The 23,326-nt window shown below is 40.1% G+C and overlaps 2 protein-coding genes and 1 long non-coding RNA gene across 5 annotated transcripts; 2 read left to right on the top strand and 1 right to left on the bottom strand.

The window, feature by feature from the left end:
• Positions 1-248: 248 nt before the first annotated feature.
• On the top strand, positions 249-3,915 carry LOC146692840 (uncharacterized). Of its 3 annotated transcripts, none has more exons than XR_014915299.1 (5): positions 249-756; positions 1,298-1,363; positions 1,708-1,863; positions 2,316-2,408; positions 2,709-3,915. It is a non-coding gene; the product is annotated as an uncharacterized LOC146692840 (long non-coding RNA). The 3 variants fall into 3 exon arrangements; XR_014915298.1 differs by having other exon boundaries at positions 249-600; XR_014915297.1 differs by having other exon boundaries at positions 249-1,363.
• Positions 3,916-7,075: 3,160 nt separating this feature from the next.
• LOC146692841 (E3 ubiquitin-protein ligase rnf213-alpha-like) lies at positions 7,076-14,929 on the bottom strand. The gene is made up of 6 exons (XM_085433057.1): positions 14,572-14,929; positions 14,181-14,431; positions 13,087-13,296; positions 12,805-12,997; positions 8,042-8,097; positions 7,076-7,958 (listed from the first exon to the last, which is right to left on the bottom strand). Exons 1-6 carry the CDS (start codon positions 14,725-14,727, stop codon positions 7,736-7,738), a joined length of 1,089 nt encoding a protein of 362 aa, XP_085289183.1. The 5' UTR covers positions 14,728-14,929; the 3' UTR covers positions 7,076-7,735.
• A 30-nt stretch (positions 14,930-14,959) lies between these two features.
• On the top strand, positions 14,960-16,963 carry LOC146692842 (uncharacterized). The gene is made up of 3 exons (XM_085433513.1): positions 14,960-14,992; positions 15,103-15,701; positions 16,861-16,963. Exons 1-3 carry the CDS (start codon positions 14,960-14,962, stop codon positions 16,961-16,963), a joined length of 735 nt encoding a protein of 244 aa, XP_085289639.1.
• Positions 16,964-23,326: the final 6,363 nt, after the last annotated feature.

Below are 23,326 nucleotides of genomic sequence, written 5' to 3' on the forward strand. Positions count from 1 at the left end.
TGTGAAGGTAGTTTGGATCTTCTTTTGGTGCTGGTTCGGTCAATATTGTTTGGAGAGAGATAAAACTAACAGCTTTAGAATTGGCGCAAAAGGGGCGTGAACACAAAGCGCGGACCCGCCGAAACATCAGAATCAGCGAGCTGTCGGCTTTCAGCCCCGACCGTGTGAGAAAGGCGACATCTCACTGATTCTGATCCGCGGGCTGTGTGTTTACGTCTTTGTGCAGAATCCATGTCCCTGCTCTACACTCAAAAAAATGAATGAGGTGGATTGTTCAGTGTATATTAATTATTTATTTTCATTTTACTTAAAATATATGTTTTTGTTAAGTTAACATATGTTTTTCTAATCAAGTCTACGTAATTGTGTCTATTATTCAACGTACATAATACTAATGTGTTACTTGATCGCATAACATTTAAGTTAAGTCAATTAGGATCGATATACCTTGTATATCCACAAGGTGGCAGTAATGCAAAAACAGTTGTAATGAAACCGCGCAGAACAAGAAGGTTTCACGGCTTGTGCCTGCTCATGCGCAAGACTTCAAATTTAACTGAAAAAGGCTGTTTTGGCGCCAAGCTGCTGTTTCTTTGAGAGGTAAGACCACTTTTTTCTTTGACTATGTTGTGTAGTATCTATATGTCCAGCATGGTTATATTTTGCGTTTGTCTTACAAGACATGTTATATCGTTTGCGTGTGCTTGTTTTACATTAGTTTTACTGGGTCCTGGACATGCTTATTTTGTGGACTGTGTAAGAAACATTTTTATTGTTTTTTGTTTTATTAAGGGATTAGCTACAGGGGTTCATGGGGTTATTCTTTCAAGGGGTTATTTTTCCATTTGCTTTCTTGGGATTCCTTTTCTGTAATCCGAGAGTCGGAAATATCGAATAGGATAGCAAGGATAGCATAAAGTGACATTTAAAATCCAAAAAGTCAAGGGCGAAAGCCACTGTGACACCATTGTTCTGCTCTATCAGTAATCTGTATTATGTAAAAATGGTCTGTAAATACAGCATGTTTCCTAGCGGAGTTATACATATCAATGTAGTTATAAATTACAGTTTGTGAAAGTACACACTTACTTTTTTTAATAAAATTATTCAAGACATATGAGTGGACAGACAATGGAGGTCGACAGACCTGGTGATAATTGCTTCTATAGAAAGTTAGCACATGGCAGTGTCAATCTCTTGCTTTTCTTCTGAGTAGTATTTTATTTAGTTGTAATTCAAACAATAATTTGCTTCTTGAAATTAAGGAATTAATTTTTTTTTTCTTTATAAATCTCAGATCCTGCCTTTACCTGCTCCCTCCTATACTGATGTGGTGTATGTGGTATTGCTGAGCTTGTATGTGGTATGTGAACTGTTATACTTTTAAAAACAAAACTGTTTTATAAGTTAAGTTTTCTTTTGTGACCCATCCCATGCCCCTGTTATTTCTTCTCCACATCTGAACCATGGTTGCAGTTCAAGGGCCTGAGGCATGAAATTCTTTTCAGATCAGCTGTGATCAATATTTTTTGGAACTTGATTAATAACAATAAAAGCTGTAATGGCTCCATTAGCATTTTGTGTAAATGTTTGTGTTAAAATTATAGCTTTAATGAGGTCTTACTACATTAGTTTTAGTTTGTATATGTGTACATATAGTATGTATATTTACAGTACAGTATGTTGTGTTTGTTGACATATTTTCAGGTGGAAGCAGAATATGTGAGGATTACTACTGCTGCACATGTTCCAAGGCTTTTTACACAACTTGACCAATACACTGACCAGCTCATAAAAGTCTTCAAGAAAAAAGGAGGCGTTGCAGGGAAGAAAATTAGACAAACTTTGGCCCCAGCCACACAGGTGCGTTATTCTGTTGGTAGCAAAATATTATGGCTAATAAGATCATTTTCAAATTTAAACAGCTAGTGTATGGTAGCTGCACAGTGCACTTACATTTATATTAAGCAAGACAAAGTTTGGTACTCAAAACGTTGGAAAATTTAAATTACCTAAACATATGTAAAATCTGATCCCTTGATTTAGGTTAAACCAGAAGTGAATGTTTTTATGTTATGTTTTGAATGCAAAAAAGATGATGTATTAGTTTGTCTTTACCTCCATTATGGACATATATAATGTGGTGGAAACCCTGCCCAACAGGTTAACTATTCATGTCCATGTGATGATTAGTTGGTCTTGTGTACATGTCTATCTGTGCAGTGGATATGTCATTCATTTTGCGTATAATGTGAGTTTCTGTCATCCTAAAGTATATCTGTTTTCTCTTCCTGTATCTCTGCCACTCTCTACAGAAGGAAACCATTGAAAAGGGGAGGGAGTGTGTCCTCAGGGCACTACCTTTTTACCTGAATGAAGACCCAAGCATCCTCTTCAAAGAATAATTGGTTGGTAATTTTAGTTTAGTTTTTTATCTGTATTAAACCAAATTTTGAATAACTAATGTTGTTGCATGTTGTAATGTTGTTGTTGTTGTTGTAATTTGCATGGAACCTGTTTAAATGTTTTGGGAAATCTTCTTGTATACCCAAACTATTTATATTTATCGTTGAATCTGTAGTCTAAAATAGTGGCGCACTGGGGTGCATGTTCCTAATATTGTGTTTACGTCATTAAAGGGTAGCTTTGGCCCTTTTTCTTTCTTTTTTTAAAACTGGATGCCATTTTTCTATGTTTTTGTGTCTAAGCTACAGCTGTTCAGAGGGAGCTGGAACAAATTACCCTTGCTATCTTTACCATCGAAAGAGCTGATGCCAGCACTCCTCCAGCCGATGTGGGTATAACCATCTAGTGTGTCCTGCATGACCTGGAAGACCTGGCCTCTGCATGTGCACTCTTAATGGGTGGGATATATGCACTGAATCTCAGTTAACCTCAAGACTGAAAGCTAAGAGACAATCAAAAGTATTGAGATTTAAAGGATTTAATTGAGAGATGATACTGCACCAGAAATGTTGAAGGGTGGTGTGTATATTAGCGTTCAAGGCATATTGTTATGAGGTAGAAATATGTTCATATTCAGTTTGTGTTACATTGTGTGCATTGTAAAGGTAATTGCAATACATACTAAAAATAAGGGTAAGTTAGGAGGTTGATCTGATATCCTCGTGTTGGTGTTGTTCCCAGATCATCATACTAAATGTTGTTCCAGGATCAACATTGCAAGTGACCAATCAGAATGTTGTGACGTCATACTTTTGCGACTTCGGGAAAAACCGGCGTAAAACAAAAAACTGTACTTAAGCTGCGTGAAACCGCCTCTGTCCGCCGATCAACTGACCCTAACCCTAACCGTAACCCTTTAATAAACAGTAAGCAGAATTGATATTGTCCTTGCAACATTGGAATTTCATAAATGCACGAATGGCTTGGAATAGAATAACGTCACAACAATGTGATTGGTCACTTGCAATGTTGAACCTGGAACAACATTTTCATGATGGTCTGGGAACAACACCAACACGAGGATATCAGATCATCCAAGTTGGGAATGCAGGATGAATGTATATTTTGTGGACTTTTAAAGACGAACAATTGTTTCCATGTTAAAATGTTTACATCTGAAGTTTTTTGCCCAAACACTGGTAAAATAAATGTTGACAGTGGCGAGTGTTAAATGGTTACTGCTGTGCTGTTGCAAAAAAACTGAACGCTGACAAGCTGTTTTATTGTTAGACCATAATGTTGGCATGTTTTGTTAAAGTTTTATTTGGGATGGTGATGTAATTTTCTTTGATTGCTAATATCAGTGGACTATTTATTATTATTATTATTATTATTATTATTATTATTATTATTGTTGTTGTTACATTTTTTTTTTTTTAAATTGTGGCTGTTGAGGTGGACACTTCACTTTGCATTGTTAAAGGAAAGCACTTCATTGGCATTGTGTTACTGGACTGACCCTAAGCAATCATTGCAAATAGCAACTTTGCTATCCATTTTAGACACTAAAAGAAAAAAACACTCACAGACCTTACTAGCATCACATGTGCATAACTCAAGTGTCATCTTATCAATGTGTTATGTGATCTTCAATGCGTTTTTTTTCTCTTCTATTTCTGGTAGATACAGACATTTAATTTAAAGTCTTGATGTTGCATCTGTCTACATACTGTTAATTACTAACCCTAATGAGCTGTTGTGTTTTATTTTGGACTGGGTTTACACAAATGCTCACTGAATGTGTTGGCAATAAAATAAATTTTAAAAAATAAGTTGGATGTACTTAATTCATTTGTGTGGAACCTGTTGACAAAATAGATTTATGTAAACTAATTAATAAAGCACAAGGTGGCTGAAAATATAATATTTGAATTAATCTAACTTAAATTTAACATTTTACTGCCACAAATAAGAAATGTGTTGAAGTAACTAATCTAAACTATCTAACCTGAAAATATATCATCTATGTTCATACAACATAACTTGATTTAGTTAGTCTTAAATATGTCTTGTTAATCTTAAGTAGTTTTTTTAAATTAGATGAACTAAAGATTTTTGCTTTAAACTAACATAATTCAATTTCGTGGAACCTGTTGACAAAATAATTTTAATTAAAGTCAACGTTTCATTTTTTTGAGTGTAATTTACTGTCTTAGCTGTTTCGTGGTTGTTGAAATTTGGTGAGGTTTCACCTGAGATTCTGGCATTTCGGGCAAAATAAATTTATATTAAAAAAATCGATTCAGGATTTTAATGAATCGATTTCACGTTATCCAAACCAGAATCGATTTTAATCGATAAATCGATTATAAAAACCCACCCCTAAGCGCAAATGCAAAACCTGAGCGAGAGGGGCTGCTATTGTGTGTGTGTATGGATAATAGCAAACACTGAAATACATTTTTTGATTGCATCAATGAATTCTGTTCACTCAAATTTAGCTTTTCATCGCTCAAAATAAATTTCTCCTCAAAATGCAACAGTTGCACCTGCAAATTGGTTTTACGTGCGCTCAAGTTTTTTTTTTACATGCGCTGAGAATAGTGGCACAAAAATAACGCCATACCTTCAAACACTCAGTGAGCGCTGAGTCTGCTGGGTATATGACTGGTCAGATCATTATGTAACTGTCAGGCTATGAAGCTGAATGTATAAATGTGAGGAGTGGACCCAAAATGCAGACACGAAGGAACGTGAGACTAAACTTGAATATTAACAAAAAGCGAGCCCTTTAATATGGCTAATAAAAAAGGTAAAAAAAACAAAACGCAGATACAAACTGGGTAAAAACTGACTGGAACTAAACTGGGAGAAATTAAATGCTAAACATAAAAGAAAAGAACAAAACCCTGAATGTGGTAAAAACCTGAACATGAAATGATTATTTCTGTTGTTTAGGACGGAATATCTTTGAATTACTCCTGTCATACATGATGTGAACTTCTCATTGACTTCTCAGTCTGTCTAACCACTGATTTTTTCTTTTTTTTTTACTTGTATAGTGTTGCAGTCCCACCGAAGTTGTTTGCATGGATTTTCCCATATGTCATCCCTTGGAGTTGAAATGTATCCATTTTTTATGAGTGCTTCTTTTGAAGCACAGAGGACTTTGTTTGAATTTTGTCCACCACTAAGTTCTTTGTCATCTGTTAAACAAAATTTAAAAATGTGATGTAGTACTGCTGTAATCAACTGTAATTCAGCATCCTTAAGTGAACATAAACTTACTTACTTTGATACACTGCTTTGAAGTAGTGAACTGAAGTTTTGATGATGGCTGCTGATCATGAAATCTAGTACATCTTGGTCCTTTTAGGTAACATTGACAGTTACTTAATATTCACAGTTCTAAAGGCTGTTTGGAGCCTTTGAGTGTCCGATTTGCTGAAACACTGTAGCGGATTCCAGCTCCAGAATGGAGTATGTTAATTTTATACAACTTGCTAGTGATAGCCCACATGCTAATGTCAGCAATTTAGTTAACATTAGCATTTTAGCTAACTTTGACTTAAAAGCTACAGTTTACATACTCTTTGGTTAATGTTAGTTAACATACTAGTGATAGCCCGCATGCTACCTTTAGTATTTTAGCAATCATTAGCTTTTTAGCTTATACCCCGCTGTTGCCACACTATTGTGGAGTAACGAAATGTTATCAAAACTTGTAGTTAGTGATCCACAACCTTTAGCATATCAGCTAACACTTTATCTAATTATAGACTATTCATAAACAGATTACTTTTAACCTACTTTTAATGCATGAGTGTGTGTGTGTGTATTTTGGGGGTTGGGTGGGTGACCTCTAAAAACTTTTATTAATATCTTTAAAATGCACAAACGAAAGTTTTTGTAGCACAAACCAGCAGAAACGTTTGACACTTCTTTTGTTGGATTTGAAGAAGGTGGGGGCCCAACTTTACTCTGATGTTCTATGGTTTTAGTCGTGCTCACTATCAGGCTGTTTGCTGAGCACCACTCACCATTCAGGCTTTTTGCACCACCCACTTGTAATCACACTCAGAAGAAGTAACTTATTGAAAGCTTGCAGCCTACAAGCAAGTCCCTGTGCTCCAAATCGCTTGATGCAAAATGGTGAATGACGGACATGACATCCTATTGGTTTTGTACGTGTACTGGTAAGATCAAAGACAAAAGGGAAACTGGCTTTTATGTGTTTGACCACCACTCTCTAAAGGCACTTCACAACAATTGGAGTGAAGGCCACAGGTCTACAATCTACCAGGCTGCTTGTAAATATTTGTTGATGGAAAATGGCAAAGAAATGATAACAGATGACTGAAGAGACGGTAGAATTATGGCTTGTGCAAGAGAAAGACTGAAGACAGCAGAGAGTTTGTCCTGAGTACGAACCGAGGTACACCATCAGTGCCATTGGCCTTCCTGGGATTCACTTCTCTGAGCACTAGTGCATTGTTGTACAGTGAGTACAAATGTATCAGTGCCCATTGGAGGTGGAGTGATGTTTTTTTTTTCATTCAAATTTTATTTGTCACATACACAGTACAACATGTAGTGAAATCCTTGTGTTTGAGCTGCTTGTGTCAAATCAGGCAGTCTACACAGAAGTCTTCACCTTTCTGCACTCCTTCATGGCTTAGGAATTGTAAAATTTTATTACTTCTATAGTTACATAAATCTCTACTACTTTACAAAAAAAAAAGATTTATAATTAGTTGACAGTGATAAATGGTGGAGGAATTTTTCAAACTATTCCTTTTGGGAAAAGAAGCAATAAAGCACAATGAAAACACCTCACTACACATAAAACTGTATTATTCAAAAAATGTAGAAGCTCGAGCTCAGTTTAAATACGTTATATTCTGTTTAATATCAAGCATCATATTCTTTAAATCATATGTTTGTAGTGGCTGTCCTGCGAGCATGGTTGGCAGCAGTCCATATGAACTGGATGGGTGACCAATTTTAACAGGGAGGGCGAAGGGATGGCTTAACAAACAAACACAATTCCTTTGAAATTGGTAAGGTTAAAGGACTGGACTGAAAATGAGTGAAAAAGCAGTCAACCTCCAAAGAAAAACTTTAAAGGACCTTCAGAAAGCTGGAAAACAATTACTTAAGACCACTTTAAAAATTACAAGACAGACTGGCTCCTTGGAAGCAAAATATAAAGAAATGAAGGTTGTTTAAAGACTTTTGCACATTTTTGTATACACAAGAAAAAATAAAAAAGATTAAAGCTAAAATTATAGTAATTTCTGTAAATCAGTCCAAACATTTTCAACCTATACTATGACTTAGTAAGGGAACTTAAAAGCATGTCCCGTTCAGCCAGGTAACAGGTAAAGCTCACCTGGGAATCAGTGTGGCCATACGCTTTGTCAATCACACAAATGAGATCGAGGAAAAGAAGAGGCACATCATAGCAGTTTGGATCTTTTATACAGTTGCAGACACAATGAAGAACCATTACGGCAGTCTTCAGGCAGCACTCTCCATTTTTGTCATCAAAACTGTACGAATGAAATCATAATATTAATACAGAAATTCAGAGATACTTCTTAAAAGATAAAGCATTAGAAGTTTTACACTTTACCTTTGTTTGAAACTGTGTTCTCTTCTGATGAGATCACATGCCAAAGCTTCCAAAGCCTGTTAATGGTATTACAGAAGATTTTAAACATTAAAATGCAGAATAGTTAAAGCTTGGGTATGCAAATTGTTTTTGGCAAACAAAAACAGATCTGTATTTTGGGCATATTTTAACTGAACAAGTCTGAAAACAAGCTGGCATTAGATATTACAGCTTATCAAGATTTCTGCAGCTCACGTAAGTCTGCATAGGCACTGAGCTAGATACTTTTGGCTGCTCCCTTATTTCATAAAGAGGCATGAAAGCAGATGGATCATCATGTTTGATTTAAGAACAGATTTTATGTGCCGAGCTCTTTATCCAGACTTGGGACTGAGAGTGCATTAGCTTGCAATCCAGTGAAGGTGGGAGGTAGTGAGATGCAGACAGTCAGTATTTTTAGGGAAATAAGTATTTGAGGACCTGCTGAATTTGTAAGGTTGCTCACTTACAAGGTCAAGGTCAAGGTCAGATTTATTTATATAGCACATTTCCAACAGCCGATGCTGCACAAAGTGCTTAACAATAACAATAAAATTAAAAACTACAGTGTAATACAATAATAACAATAGAAACAATAAAATAGAAGAATTGAAACAATACTAACTAATTCAGATAAATCCAAAATGCTTGGGTCATAATGTGTTAAAAGCCAGAGCATAAAAGTGTGTCTTTAGTAAAGATTTAAATTGCTCAAGAGTTTGAGCAGATCTAATATTAAAGGGGAGACTATTCCAAAGTCTGGGACCTGCCACAGAGAAGGATCTATCACCACGAGATTTGAGGTTAGTCCGTGGAATGGACAACAATAGTTTTGAACTAGATCTCGTGGGTTTTCCTGGAGCATAGGCAGAGAGGAGCTCTGACAAGTAGGGGGGGGCTCGGGCGTTGAGTGACTTAAAAACAAAAAGTAAGAGTTTAAATTGGATCCTGTAGGGGACAGGGAGCCAGTGTAAAGAGGCTAAAATTGGGGTTATATGCTCTCTCCGTTTGGTACCGGTTAGCAGGCGAGCAGCAGCATTTTGAACCATCTGAAGGCGATGGATGGTGGCATGATCTAGGCCATAATACAATGAATTGCAGTAGTCCAATCTGCAAGTAAGAAAAAGGTGGATGATACGCTCGAAGACGTCAGCCGGAAGGTATGGCTTTATCCTGGCTAGCTGTCTTAGCTGAAAAAAACAGGACTGAACTACTGCACTCACCTGCTTATTCAATTTAAAAGAACCATCAATGTAAACTCCGAGGTTTTTTACATGTGTTTTACAATACGAGGAGAGGATACCCAACGTGCTGTCGATATGATTGAAATTGCCAAAAATGACAACCTCAGTTTTGTTTTCGTTTAGCTGTAAAAAATTTAATGATAACCACTGTTTAACGTCGTCAAGGCAGCGTAATAAGAGCTGCGGTTGATCTGATCCTGATTTTAAAGGTAGATAAATCTGTAGATCATCCGCAAAGCAATGAAATGAAATGCTGTACCGCGAGAAGATGGAGCCCAATGGCAGCAAATAGAGTGCGAAGAGGGCGGGACCCAAAATAGAGCCTTGAGGAACGCCGTATTTAAGAGGAGCTAATTTGGAGTTGTGGGGGCCCATATTGACATAAAAGAACCTTTCTGTCAAGTAGGAGCGAAACCACTGAAGGGCAGATCCTTTTAGGCCAGCATGCGATTCTAGCCGTGATAACAGGATGTCGTGGTCAACCGTGTCAAAAGCTGCTGACAAGTCCAACAATAAAAGGGCAGCAGGGCTGCCAGAATCCATAGTTAAGAGAATATCGTTAAAAATCCTTAAAAGTGCTGTCTCAGTGCTATGTAATGATTTAAAACCAGATTGAAATTTTTCTGAGATCATATTAGAATCGAGGTGTGCCTGCAACTGTAGATAGACCACCTTCTCCAAAACTTTAGATAGAAAAGGAAGCTTTGAGATGGGCCTGTAATTAGACAGAACAGTTGGGTCCAGGTTTTGTTTTTTAAGAAGAGGCTGAACTACAGCTTGTTTGAAGCATAGTGGGACGCAGCCTGTAGCAAGGGACGTATTAATCAATTTCAGAATAAAAGGGCCAACAATATTAAAAGTGTTTTTGAGCAGACTCGGGGGAAGAGAATCAGAGGGGCAGTGTGATGATCTTAGGCCACTAACTATCGCGGTCAGGTCCTTAAGGGAGACGGGATCAAACTGCTCTAAGACAGCTGAACACACAGGTGGAGGGCTTTGAACTGAGACAGCAGACAACGAAACAAGGGCCCTAATCGATAAGATCTTGTTATTGAAAAATGCTAAAAAATCATCGCACATACTTGGTGAAGAAGTAACTCCAGGATTATCACATAAACTAAAAAAGCGATTAAGAATGTTAAAAAGTACCTGAGGCCTATGACCGTTTGCTGATACTAAGTTTGAGACAAATTGTGTTTTTGCAGTTTTTACAGCTTCTTGATAAGCAGAGAGACGAGTCCTTAAAATCTGTAAGGAAACATACAATCTGTCCTTTTTCCATCTCCTTTCAGCGCGTCTGTAGTCGCGTCTGAGGGAGCGGGTGTAATCGTTCAACCACGGTTCTGATGAATGCTTAGCGCGCACAGTTCTGAATGGTGCAATAGAGTCCAAGATATAAGTGCAAGTAGAATGAAGAATAGCCGAAAGGTCCTCAACATTTTTACAATTGGAGTTCAATATTCCAGAGTCCATAAAGGCAGCAGAAAAGGCAGGTGCTGTTAGTACATTAAGCGCTCGCTTTTTGCGCAGTGGGGCGTTCGACTTGTCCATCGAGCAGCGCAGTGTTAGAGTGAACAACACAGGAAGATGATCGGAAATGCGTAATTCGGATATATCCGTGATGCACACTTCCAACCCGTGGGAAAGCACCAAGTCCAGTGTGTGACCTTTTTCGTGCGTGGGACCAGAAACCCACTGGGTCAAGTTAAAGGAATCAATAATATTTAAAAAGTCCTTGACCAAAAGTTTAGAATCACAACAGACATGAATATTAAAATCGCCAAGGATCAAAAAGCTGTCGTATTTAAGAGCGATTCCAGCCATAAAATCAGAAAACTCTTTGATAAAATCCTTATTAAACTTGGGAGGGCGATATATGAGGGCACACAGCAGAGGCGCAGCAGGATTAAGGTGTAACTCAAACAGCTGGAGTTCAAAACTAGAAAATGAGTCATGCTGTAATATTTGATGGCAATGAAATCGAGGATTGAACACAGTGGCTAGGCCTCCCCCCCTGCCAGAGGACCGAGGGAGGCTGAAGAATGAGAAATTGGGAGGGACCAGTTCCGAAAACGCTACAGACTCACCGGGTTGGAGCCATGTTTCCGTCAGAAATAGAAAGTCCAACTGTTGTGACTTTATGAAGTCGTTTAATACAAACGTCTTGTTTGCTAATGATCTTACATTTAGCAAGGCCATTTGGAATGTGTAGATCCTAGCATCGGACGCTCCAGCTCGGTTAAGTGTGCGAAGATTTCTGTGGTCCACACCGCATCCACGGGTCTGAGGCCGCTTAGGAGAATAAAAAGCTGAGGACGGGGGATCAAGTGACGTGGAAGTTCCAGGGACAACAGGCAGGATCCATCTCGAGATGCACTCTGCTGGTCCAGTAGTTCCGCGAGAAGCGCGGAGAACAGCTCGGAGTTTGATGAGTGTACCAGCCCGCTTTCCTCGTTTCCTCGGACGCTTTTTCCAGGACGTTGTGAAGGTGTGTTGACACAAGTAGGCCGGGATACAGGGCTCTAGAAGTGGTGGAGGAGGCCCATAAGCATTTCCTACCACCGATTGTTTAAGAGCGAGGTCATATGAAGCTTTGATTTCAAGGAGTAACTGGCGATTATACACACGCAGAGCGAGAGCATTTTGGGATAGAAAGGAGAAGGATAAGGCTAGCCAAAGCCAAAGCAAAGTTAGCAGGGTTAGCGGACGTGTCGCCGTGCATACTGCTGGCGCCATCTTGTCAGCTTCCAAGATAAAGCTCAAGACCCTGTTGAGACTTTTCAAAATAAAAGATACAAAGATATAAACAATCCCTAATATTTAGCAGTAGGTGTGTATGTCTAGATTTATGCCAACTACCGCTTCCAAAACTGATTAGGGTGTCCAGGGAATGGTATGTAACAGTAAGAAAAAGGCTTTTATTCATTTATGTTCAACCTAGGGGCAGTTGTGAATGAAAGTTGAAAAATGTGAGCCCAATATTTACTTGAGTTTTGAGTTAAAACATCTGCAGGCAAAAACAATACTACTAGAGCAGTAAACAAAATAGTAACACTAAGCTTGAAAAAAACCTTCAATAAAGCTGATGAAAAGCATGCTCCTCTTGCAACTCTCAATAGCTATGGGGCGATTGTGGCTCAAGAGTTCGGAGTTTGCCTTGTAATCGGAAGGTTGCCGGTTCGAGCCCCGGCTTGGACAGTCTTGGTCATTGTGTCCTTGGGCAAGACACTTCACCCGTTGCCTACTGGTGGTGGTCAGAGGGCCAGTGTCCTCGCCTCTGTCAGTCTGCCTACAATGTAGCTTGCTATCACCAGTGTGTGAATGGGTGGGTGACTGGATGTGTGAAGCACTTTGGGGGCCTTAAGGACTAGTAAAGCGCTATACAAATACAGGCTATTTACCAGGCCATGTATGTCACTTTGATGCAATGTGAAAATACCTTTCATTTTGTTATTTGATAATTTGTTGATAAATATTTATTGCTGCTTTATGGATACATACCTTGTAGATGGAGTTAGATATTTCAGATTTGATGCTGAACTTCAAGTAATGAAGAATGTCTAGCAGCTCCACACGAACAGTGGATATTAAGCTCATTAGGTCATTTACACGCAGCAGAGACGTCCAAGAGTGCACGAGAAGACGGTCAATGTCAGCTAGGTATGCACGGTTCCTCATGATAATGACCAGATTGCTTAAAAAAAACCTGAACTTATTATGCTGATCAGGGAAGTTTAACTTAATGTTAAAATTCTGAAGGAAAAAAGCATTTCATGTACTTACTTATAACTGTCCTGAAAACGTGTTCCGTCTTTCCTCAAGCATTCCTTCAAGCCTGTCCAGGATTCAAACTCTGGATTCAAGACTGGGGTAACTGGCTCAAATGGTTTACTTTCTCCTCTCAAGAGATGAATCAGAGGGATGACCAAGACCCATTCATTAATATGTTGTTGTTTAGCATAATTGCAAAGCATCACAGCAGCATCTGCAACACTATACAAGTAAAAAAAAAAAAAAAACAGTGGTTAGACAGACTGAGAAGTCAATGAGAAGTTCACATCATGTAGGACAGGAGTAATTCAAAGATATTCTGTCCTAAACAACCAAGAAATAATCATTTAGAATAATTTAATGTGTAGGAGTGAATTCATATTTCAGTTCATTTGCAAAGATGTAATTTGAAGTGTTTACAGACCTTCACTCCATGTATATTTGGATTTATGTTCCAGTATTTACATATTTACATGTTTAAAATGGCATAAAAGTGCATGCAAACGTGTGCATTTCAAAAAGTGTTGACTCTACCTCTGTGGTTTTCCTACATTTATCTTAGACTAAGACCTTCTAGCTTCTAATTGGTTGGTTTAATCATGTGAAGCATCAGAACAAGGACGTGGTATGTTGAAGTGTAGTAAAAATAAAAGGTGCTGCTAAGAAAGTTATCCTTTTTCATCTTGCCGTTTCTTTCAGCTCAGAGAGAAGCACTACTATATAGCAAATTCTCACGTCACAATAAGTATTGTAGAAAAAAAACATTTGCAAAGTTAATGATTTTTGTTATTTGTTTGTTTGTTTGGGGGGGGGTTGGGGGGAGGCTGTATGGTATGTGAATTAGGAAACACAAAATAGCTCTTGGTGCACATTTATGTTGCCTGAAAGCTACGCCATGAGCCTTAAAACAAAGGCCACTTCTCCAGAAGTGAAATCATAACACAAAAGCCAGTGGGTTTCCTAACTGTTGATGAAGTGCTTCTTTCCAAATAAATAATTGTTTTAAACGTTCGCTAAACCTGAATTGATTGTCTTTTTTTCTTCTGTTGCACATTTTAATTATTACTAACTTGGTTTATGTCAAACGTGAAGCACATTTCAGTTACCTATTTTTGTCCAAAGGATTTGAAAATTCTGTCCAGAAAGTGGAGAAATGGTGCTGTGGCTTGTTGGGCAGGCAAAGAAGTTTGCATAGACTAGAAAGATGATCTGTCATCCTGTCCATTGGATATGTTTTGTAGATCATCAAACGAACAACTCCAGCATGCAAATGTGATAAGAAGGATGTTTTTTCTATTTCACTGCCAGACATAGGGTTGATGTTTTCCTCCAGATACTTGTTGATGAGGTCTTGCACCTAGAAAAGGTGAACGGTTATGACTGATGTCAGTACACAGTGTGTTAAGTGGAAAACAGTTTTGATTGTTTCATTCACTTTTGAACAGTAATGGTCTACACATGAATATGATCTGTTGTACTACAGAATTGAATATTTACCTGTTCTGTACTATAAGGTAATTCCCATAGTTTTTCGGTACCATCATGAAGTAGAGGACAGCTGTATGTATCAATGAACTGTTTTAGCAGGACAAAGAAATTTCCCACATGCGGATCATTCCACGTTTTGAGAAGATCAAAGATTGTTTTTAACATTTCCCTGCCTGCTCGGTTTCTCCACTTTATCACAGTTTTTTGGAGAGAATTCCAAGGCTTATTCTTCAGTTTGAGACGGATCGCATCATCATATTGGTGCCACTCACCTTTAAACCAAACAGCAAAATAAAAGAAGCATAAAACACATGCACATCAACATACACATTTCTCTCACTCATCTAAATATAAAGAGTCTTGAGCCCCCCCCTTTTTTTTTTTTTTTTTTAGCAAAATGGGAAACAAGAGCAGCAGTTTATTGAAGCATGTAAAATATCAATGGAAACAGAGTATATCAGGTAAAAGGTTTGTACAATTTGAGTTTAAATGTCAATATTTGGCATGACAACCAGAGTCCGAACTACCACCAGCTGCTAGTTGACGAGAGACACCCTTTTCCTTTTCTCAACGAGAAGTCTGGGCTCGGGAGAGCCCGAGTGCCCTGGAGGGACTTTCCCTGCCGGGTACATGATGGACGGGTGGCAGAAATGGAGGGTCGTGTGCCTGGCGGGACTGTCGATCGAGGACGCTGAAGATATCTACCTATTCGGAACCATGATAACAGGGTTCTTGCTGATCGGAGCTGGCTTGGCCCTGGCTTATCTGAGAATTAAGAAAGCGGAACCGGCTGTTCAAACCCCCACAAGGCTGCCCGCTGGGATTGAAACAATGGGACGAGGCGCGACTTCTCAGAAAGGGCTCACTGAATGCAGCATGGTTAAGAGCTTGGAGGCACTTACGGCCGCAGTGAATACTCAGAATAACACCTCTGAGCGTATATTGGATTACATCAGGGAAGAATCCACTCGGAACAACACCTCTGGGCGGAAGCTGGATTACATCACGGATCAGTTGGCTGCGGTCGTGAGGTCTCAGAATCTGCTCTGTGAGGAAAAGAGTGAAAAGACCACGGAACTGAAGGTAAATAACATCATGGAGAAACTCGCAGCTATCCAACGGGAGATTGAGAGACCAGTGTCGGTGTCGGAGTGTTAAAAACAGCTTGAAATTCTCATGAGTTGTTTGTAAAAGAAAAATCACCATTATAATGCGGCTACCCCTTCGGCGCCAGCTGTGGGCTCAAGGCTGGAGCTGAACAAAAACTCCCTGATAACGACTGCGTTGAGTCTGTTCCTTCCCATTCCATGCAAGGCCACCTGGGTTGGCTGGTAGATTGTTTACTTAGCCTGATAGGGCGGAGGACACTGTCTCAGCTGAACTATGGACACGCACACACATACATTTACACTGATAAGCACTCACACATCCCCCCTCCCCTTCCAATGCCTTCGATGCTTGTTGCCTCCTGGGAACACGAGGCGGGTCTGGGCCCGCGCTGGAGAGTCGGCGCAGTGGCAGGATGGCTGCTGTGTTGCCTGGGATTACTCCTTATCCCCTACCCAACCCTGTTGCTGGTCACGTGCTCTATAATGTTGTACTGTGGACATTTATGTGCTTTCTGTGCAGAGGAGTTTTTTTGTTTCCTGTTCTCATGCTGTCCTCTATAGCCCAGCATGAGCAGAGGTCTCTTTTTTTCCTCTTGTACTTTCCCATTGCAGTGTACATTTCAGTGTTTTTTCTATAATGCAACCATTCTCTGACTTGTATCCCCATGTGATGTCTGTGTTGTGTGTGTATGGTCGGGGGGCGGGTTCATTCCACTGCAGGGCAACCTGCCACTGCATGTGGCGAATAAAATTTGAACTTGAACTTGAATGGCTAACCAAAGGCCGGACAGTCCTGATCCTCAAGGACCCCCAGAAGGGACCAGTCCCCTCCAACTACCGACCAATAATCTGTCTCACCAGCACCAGCTACTGGTTGACTGAGCAGTTAGCTGACACTGCAAGACTAAGCTGACCAACCTGTGCACTGCCTGGAATGATTACAAGAAGGCCTATGACTCAATGCCCCACACCTGTGTAGTTCTAGGCATTCCACTTGGATCCTGGAATGCCTAGAACTATACAAGATCAACAGGACCCTAAGAGCCTTCATCAGGAACTCAATGGGGATGTGGCGTACAACACTAGAGGCCAACTTCAAGCCCATAGCACAAGTCACCATCAAGTGTGGAATCTACCAAGGAGATGCTCTGTCCCCACTGCTGTTCTGCGTAGGCCTGAATCCCCTCAGAGAGATCATTGACAAGAATGGAATGGAAGCAGTTGTCAGCCACCTCCTGTACCTGGATGACATCAAGCTGTATCCACAAGCTGATCCACACCACCAGCAATGATATCGGAATGTCATTCGAACTGGAGAAGTGTAGTCGGATGATAACAAAGAGAGGGAAGGTAGTCAGAACTGAGGGGATCGAACTACCAGAAGGCAACATTGCAGGTATAGAGAACAGCTACAAGTACCTGGAGATCCCACAGGCAAATGGGAATCACGAAGAGGCCGCTAGGAAAGCTGCAACCACCAAGCACCTGTTGCCTACTGTCTATGCCCTGCCCGTGATCAGGTAACCTGCTGGGATAATAAGTTGGCCAAATGAGTAAGTAAGTAAGTAAGTAAGTAAGTAAAGTTTATTTATATAGCACCTTTCACAGACATATGTCACAAAGTGCTTTACAAGGTAAAAACATAATACAGTCATATTCGGGGCGATCGTGGCTTAAGAGTTGGGCGTTCGTCTTGTAATCGGAAGGCTGCCGGTTCGAGCCCGGCTCCGACAGCCTCGGTCGTTGTGTCCTTGGGCAAGACACTTCACCCGTTGCCTACTGGTGGTGGTCAGAGGGCCCGGTGGCGCCAGTGTCCGGCAGCCTCGCCTCTGTCAGTACGCCCCAGGGTGGCTGTGGCTACAATGTAGCTTGCCATCATCAGTGTGTGAATGGGTGGATGATTGCGTATAGTGTAAAGCGCTTTGGGGTCCTTAGGACCAAGTAAAGCGCTATACAAATACAGACCATTTACCATACAGACCATAAAATACATCATAAAAACCCTGGTCTAATTAAAAGCTTTTTGAAATAAAAAATGTCTTTAGCTGCTTTTTGAAGGTCTCCACTGAGTCCAAACCCCGTAGAAATAGGGGAAGTGCATTCCACAGGCTGGGTGCACCAGCTTGGAAAGATCGCTCCCCTTGGGTTTTAATACGATTGTGGGGGACCACTAAAAGGTTTTGGTTTGATGACCTCAGGTTACTTGTGGAGGTATGTGTACGAATCAAATCAGCAATGGAGGGGGGGTGGGACCAACCACCAGTTCGATTGTGCGATGCAGGCTGTGAGGGCGCAGTGGTGGGGAGATAATCAGCAAAATCCAGAGCATTGGATGCGCAGGATCCACGCTGTAGTGGCTGCAAGTACGTGTTTCCAATCAAATCCGGAAGGGTAACTGGCAGCAGAAACCGGGGACGCCTCCAGACAAGTCGGGAAATCTCCGATCTGTAGGCTCGTCTGATGTGTACCTGGATGCCGGCCCTACAGCCTCTTTTCCTCAATTTCTTCTTGGAATTGCTTAGGGCACGTTTTGCAGGTAGGAAGAAGTAATCCAGTGGGGTGGAGGAGTGTACAAATGGTGGGGGGGAAGTTTTTCTATAACTGTCCCAGTCATCATAAAGACGTTCCATAGACTCTTTGATGTGGAGCAAGGAAGAACGGTTGTAAATCACAGCAGCATAGCTCCATATATTAAACGTCAGGGCTGATATAAAAGCATAAAATACAATACAACGTAGGCAGGTAGAAGTCAAGCTGAGCAAAGGCGCCATTTGTTTTGTCACTTCCTGCTGTGACAAAACAAATTTCCCACGTGTGGGACTAATAAAGGTTATCTTATCTTATCTTATCTTATCTTCCTGTCACAGTCAGCTGATCCTGTCACAGTCAGCTCCATAGTCAGGAGGAGATAGAAGCCACTGATATCAAGACAAAGAAGCTCCTGACCATGCATGGAGGGTTTCACCCCAAGTCCAGCACCCTGAAGCTGTACACTAAGCGGAAGGAAGGAGGCCGGTGACTGGTGAGTGTCAGCACCACGGTCCAGGATGAGACAATGAACATCCACGAATACATCATGAAGATGGCCCCAACCGACCGCGTGCTCAGCGAATACCTCAGGCAGCAGAAACCCAAGAATGAGGAGGAAGAGATGGCACCATCATGGAACGACAGGCCACTGCATGGTATGTACCGGCAGATAGCGAAGGTGGCTGATACCCAGAAATACAACCAGTGGCTGGACAAAGCCGGACTGAAAGACAGCACGGAGGCACTAATCATGGCAGCACAGGAACAAGCCCTGAGCACAAGATCCATAGAGTCTGGGGTCTATCACACCAGGCAAGACCCCAGGTGTAGGTTGCAGGGTGTAAGATTTCACCCATAGATTTTAAGATTTAAGGTATTTCATATCCGAGCAACCTAATGTGTAAGTTCATCTCTAAATGTTTGTAAAGCATTCCCACGTTAAGGTTATCAAACAATATATGGAGCTCGGACGTCTGTGCGTTGTCATTGCTAAGTCTGACTGTGAAACTATGAAACTATGAAAAACATTTTTTTTATACTTGTGTTAAGTGTTGTACGGAATAACACAAAATTCAGTCTCAGGTTAAATGTGATAGAAACAACTTACACTGACGTCCATCTTGATAAAAGATGAATGTCATAACAAGCCATGTTTGCATTTATTTGCACTGCTTTCAACTCTGGATGTCTATTTATGTTAAGTATGAAAGGGTACATTCTACAACTTGTTAGGTTTTTTTTTTTAAGTTGTTGAATATAAAGATTATTTTGAGCTCATATTGCACTTCTTTTTTGCATAACCAAAGAGTTTTTCAAATCTGCATAACATTTCATCTTAAATAACTTTTTGAATGTTACTTTAAATACGTAGATTTAAAGTTCTGCTGAAAGTTTAAATAAAAAGATCAGTATTGCTCAACTGTGAAATATTTTGGGTGCAGTGTATTTTTGCATACAGGTATAGTAGAATAGCTTCAATGATTTGTTTTGTTTTTTTAATTGGAGTATGGACTTATACAAAATGCAGCAAGACATTTAAAAAACTGTTTTATTGATTATAAAATACACTATATCGGGTTTATATCGGTATTGGCAGATATCCAAATTTATTGTATCGATATCGGACATAAAAATGTAGTATTGTGGAATCTCTACTGAAAACCCTGAAAAAAACTGAAATTAAGTTAACTTGAGAAAATCAGTGGGTCTTAATAATGTAGCTTGATAATGAATAGAACTATATCCCTCGTAATCATGGACCCTCTTTGCCCTCAGACTATTAGCATCCATACTATATAAGCAAGGTTTCAGCTCCTCTTGATTGTTATTCAACATCGCCAGCCGTCAAAGATATCGCCGACATACTGGAGTCAATCGACAAGCGATTGTCCAGTTTCGACGCAAAGCTGCCCTTGGTGGAAATTCTTCACCGGGAATTTAAATGCTTGCGAGAATCCCTGGAGTTCAGCCAGCAGCAGGTGGAAACGCTTGCTGCTGAAAATGCCACGCTAAGGGAGTCGGTGAAATGTCTCACAGAAAATGTTACCCAGCTCAATAGAGAAAATAAAAAAATAAAAGAAACAGTTATTGATCTACAAGCTCGTAGAATGCGTGATAATCTGTTATTTTCTGGTATTCCAGAAGCCGCTGGAGAGGACGCGGAGACCACGGCAAAAAGCTTCATCAAAACCCACCTGAAGCTACCGGAGGACACGGTGAAGAACATCGTTTTCGATAGGGTGCATTGCCTCGGCCCCATTCGGGCTACGGCCAGGAGACCATGTCCTATCGTGGCCAAATTCGGCCACTTCAAACAAAAGCAACATGTGAAAAGCCGCGGCAGGGAATTAAAAGGAACGGACTTCAGCGTGAACGACCAGTTTCCCAAAGAGATCTTGGAACAATGCAGGGTCCTCTTCCCAATCCGACACAGCTTCATCCAGAGGGGCTCTCGCGCTGTCATCGCTGTGGACCGGCTGTACGTGGACGGACAGCTCCACCGTGACCCCAACATCACTCCGTGGCTGTATTAACCTCACACCAGATAAGAATCAGCTACACCCTTTCCCTATCCACTCACACTAACTTGTATTAACATCTGTTTAACTTACCGGTATGAAATCGCATCTTAAAGTGTGATTTCATAGCAGAATTAACACCGTCACTCTCCGTCAGTGATTTAATTGGAATGTTTACGTTTTGTTTTTCTTTCTTCTCGTTTTTTTTCTCTCTTTTCCCCCTCTTGTTTTTATGCTGCTCACCCTTGTCCTGGTCCTAAAATAATCTGCAAAGCTCTCTCAAAGAGACTGGAGAAAATAAATGGTCTGTATTTATATAGCGCTTTACTAGTCCCTAAGGACCCCAAAGCGCTTTACATATCAAGTCATCCACCCATTCACACACACATTCACACACTGGTGATGGCAAGCTACATTGTAGGCACAGCCACCCTGGGGCGTACTGACAGAGGCGAGGCTGCCGGACACTGGCGCCACCGGGCCCTCTGACCACCACCAGTAGGCAACGGGTGAAGTGTCTTGCCCAAGGACACAACGACCGAGACTGTCCAAGCCGGGGCTCGAACCGACAACTTTCTGATTACAAGGCGAACGCCCAACTCTTGAGCCACGATCGCCCCCCTCTTAATAACCCCCCTCTTAATTCATCCTGACCAAACTGGTTTCATAAAAGGTAGGCACTCATCAACAAATACACGTAGATTACTTAATTTGATAGACTACTCATACAGTAAAAACCTAGAAACTACAATATTCTCTTTAGACGCAGAAAAAGCATTTGACAGAGTTAACTGGAAATTTCTATTTGCAACTTTACACAAATTTGGTTTTGGATCCTCTTTCATAAACTGGTTAAAAATATTATATAATTCACCAACAGCTTGTGTCAGAACAAATGACCAGACATCCTCCAGCTTCTGTCTCTTGAAGGGCACCAGGCAGGGATGCCCACTCTCCCCTTCACTGTTTGCAATTTTTATTGAACCACTAGCAGCAGCAATTAGACAGAATTCAGTAATTAAAGGCATAAAATGCAATAACGTGGAACATAAAATCAGCCTTTATGCGGATGATCTGTTACTCTTTCTCCAAAATTCACAAACCAATATCTCTGGGGTGATTGAATTAATAAACTCTTTTGCAAGAATATCAGATTACTCAATTAACTGGTCAAAATCTACAGTCCTACCGATTAATTGCTCCTTCCATAATTCCTCTTCTACACCACTGCAATCGGGAAATATAAAATATTTAGATATTAATGTTTCTCCCAAGCTTGCAGATCTAACTAAATTAAACCATATCCACTTTTAAAGAAGGTAGAAGGCGATCTGGCTAGGTGGAAATGTCTACCCATATCACTCATGGGAAGGGTTGCCGCTATAAAAATGATGGTCTTACCAAAAATAAATTATTTATTCTCAATGATCCCAACTAAACCGCCACAAGATTGGTTCAGATCTCTAGATTCATGTATGTCCAAATTCCTTTGGAAAAATAAACCCCCACGTATAAGCTTAAAAACACTACAAAAGACCAAGGATAAAGGAGGATTAGAACTACCTAACTTTCAGCACTACTTCTTAGCCAACAGGCTTCAGTTTATCTCAGGGTGGCTAAAACATACCCTCTTAGATGAACTTTAGCTAGATGTAGAACAAGCACTTTGCAATAATCTAGAGATTTCAGATCTACCATTTATCAGGTCAAACATCCAACGACATGAATGCTTTAAAAGCATCAACATCAGCTCTTCTCTGACAGCATGGTGGGAGTTTCTAAAATTGACGGAGTCTTCATTAATCCCATGCAAACGTACACCTATCTGGAACAACCCTGACATATTACAAAACAATAATATGATAAACTTTTCAGATTGGAGTGGCAAAAGAATCAAATATTTAGAACATATACTAGAAGGAACAGAATTGATTTCATTTGACAGACTAGTTACACAATATGGGATCAACAAGAAAAGTAGTAAAAAAGAAATTTAAACCGGGTCAAGTTGAACTTCAAACACCACCAAGTGTGGTTCAATTTCTTACTCTTAAAACCCCTAAATTACTATCCAAAATATACAGAATGCTTTCTAAAACAGATGAATCAATATCACTTCCTATTGCAAAATGGGAAGCGGATTTATCAGTTAACTTAGACCAAAACTTCTGGTCTCAGATTTGCTTAAAAACCTTTCATCTAATTAGAAATCCCAGTCTTCAATTAATTCAATACAAAATATTACATAGAGTGCACTATACAGGTCATCGGATGTTCAAGATGGGCTTTACGTCTACCAACAACTGCTCACACTGCCAAACCAATTCACCGGACAATTATATCCACGCTCTTTGGTTCTGTCCACCAGTTCAGAAGTTTTGGCGTGAGATATGTGAAGACTTATCAAAGTGTCTGAAATGTAACATTCCAACTTCCCCTTTAGTGTGTTTGTTGGGCAGCTTAGATAATGTCACTACAGAAAAGAATATAGCCCATATGGTTTTCACTGCCCTATGCATAGCCAAGAAAACAGTCCTCATGAACTGGAAAAATAAAAATAATCTTAATTCTAACCAATATAGAAATTATCTATTAGATTACATTAGC

Source organism: Copadichromis virginalis, linkage group LG15, assembly GCF_057382275.1.
Source record: "Copadichromis virginalis isolate Kocher_CV1m ecotype Utaka linkage group LG15, C_Virginalis_male_GT1.1, whole genome shotgun sequence".
NCBI lineage: Eukaryota > Metazoa > Chordata > Actinopteri > Cichliformes > Cichlidae > Copadichromis > Copadichromis virginalis.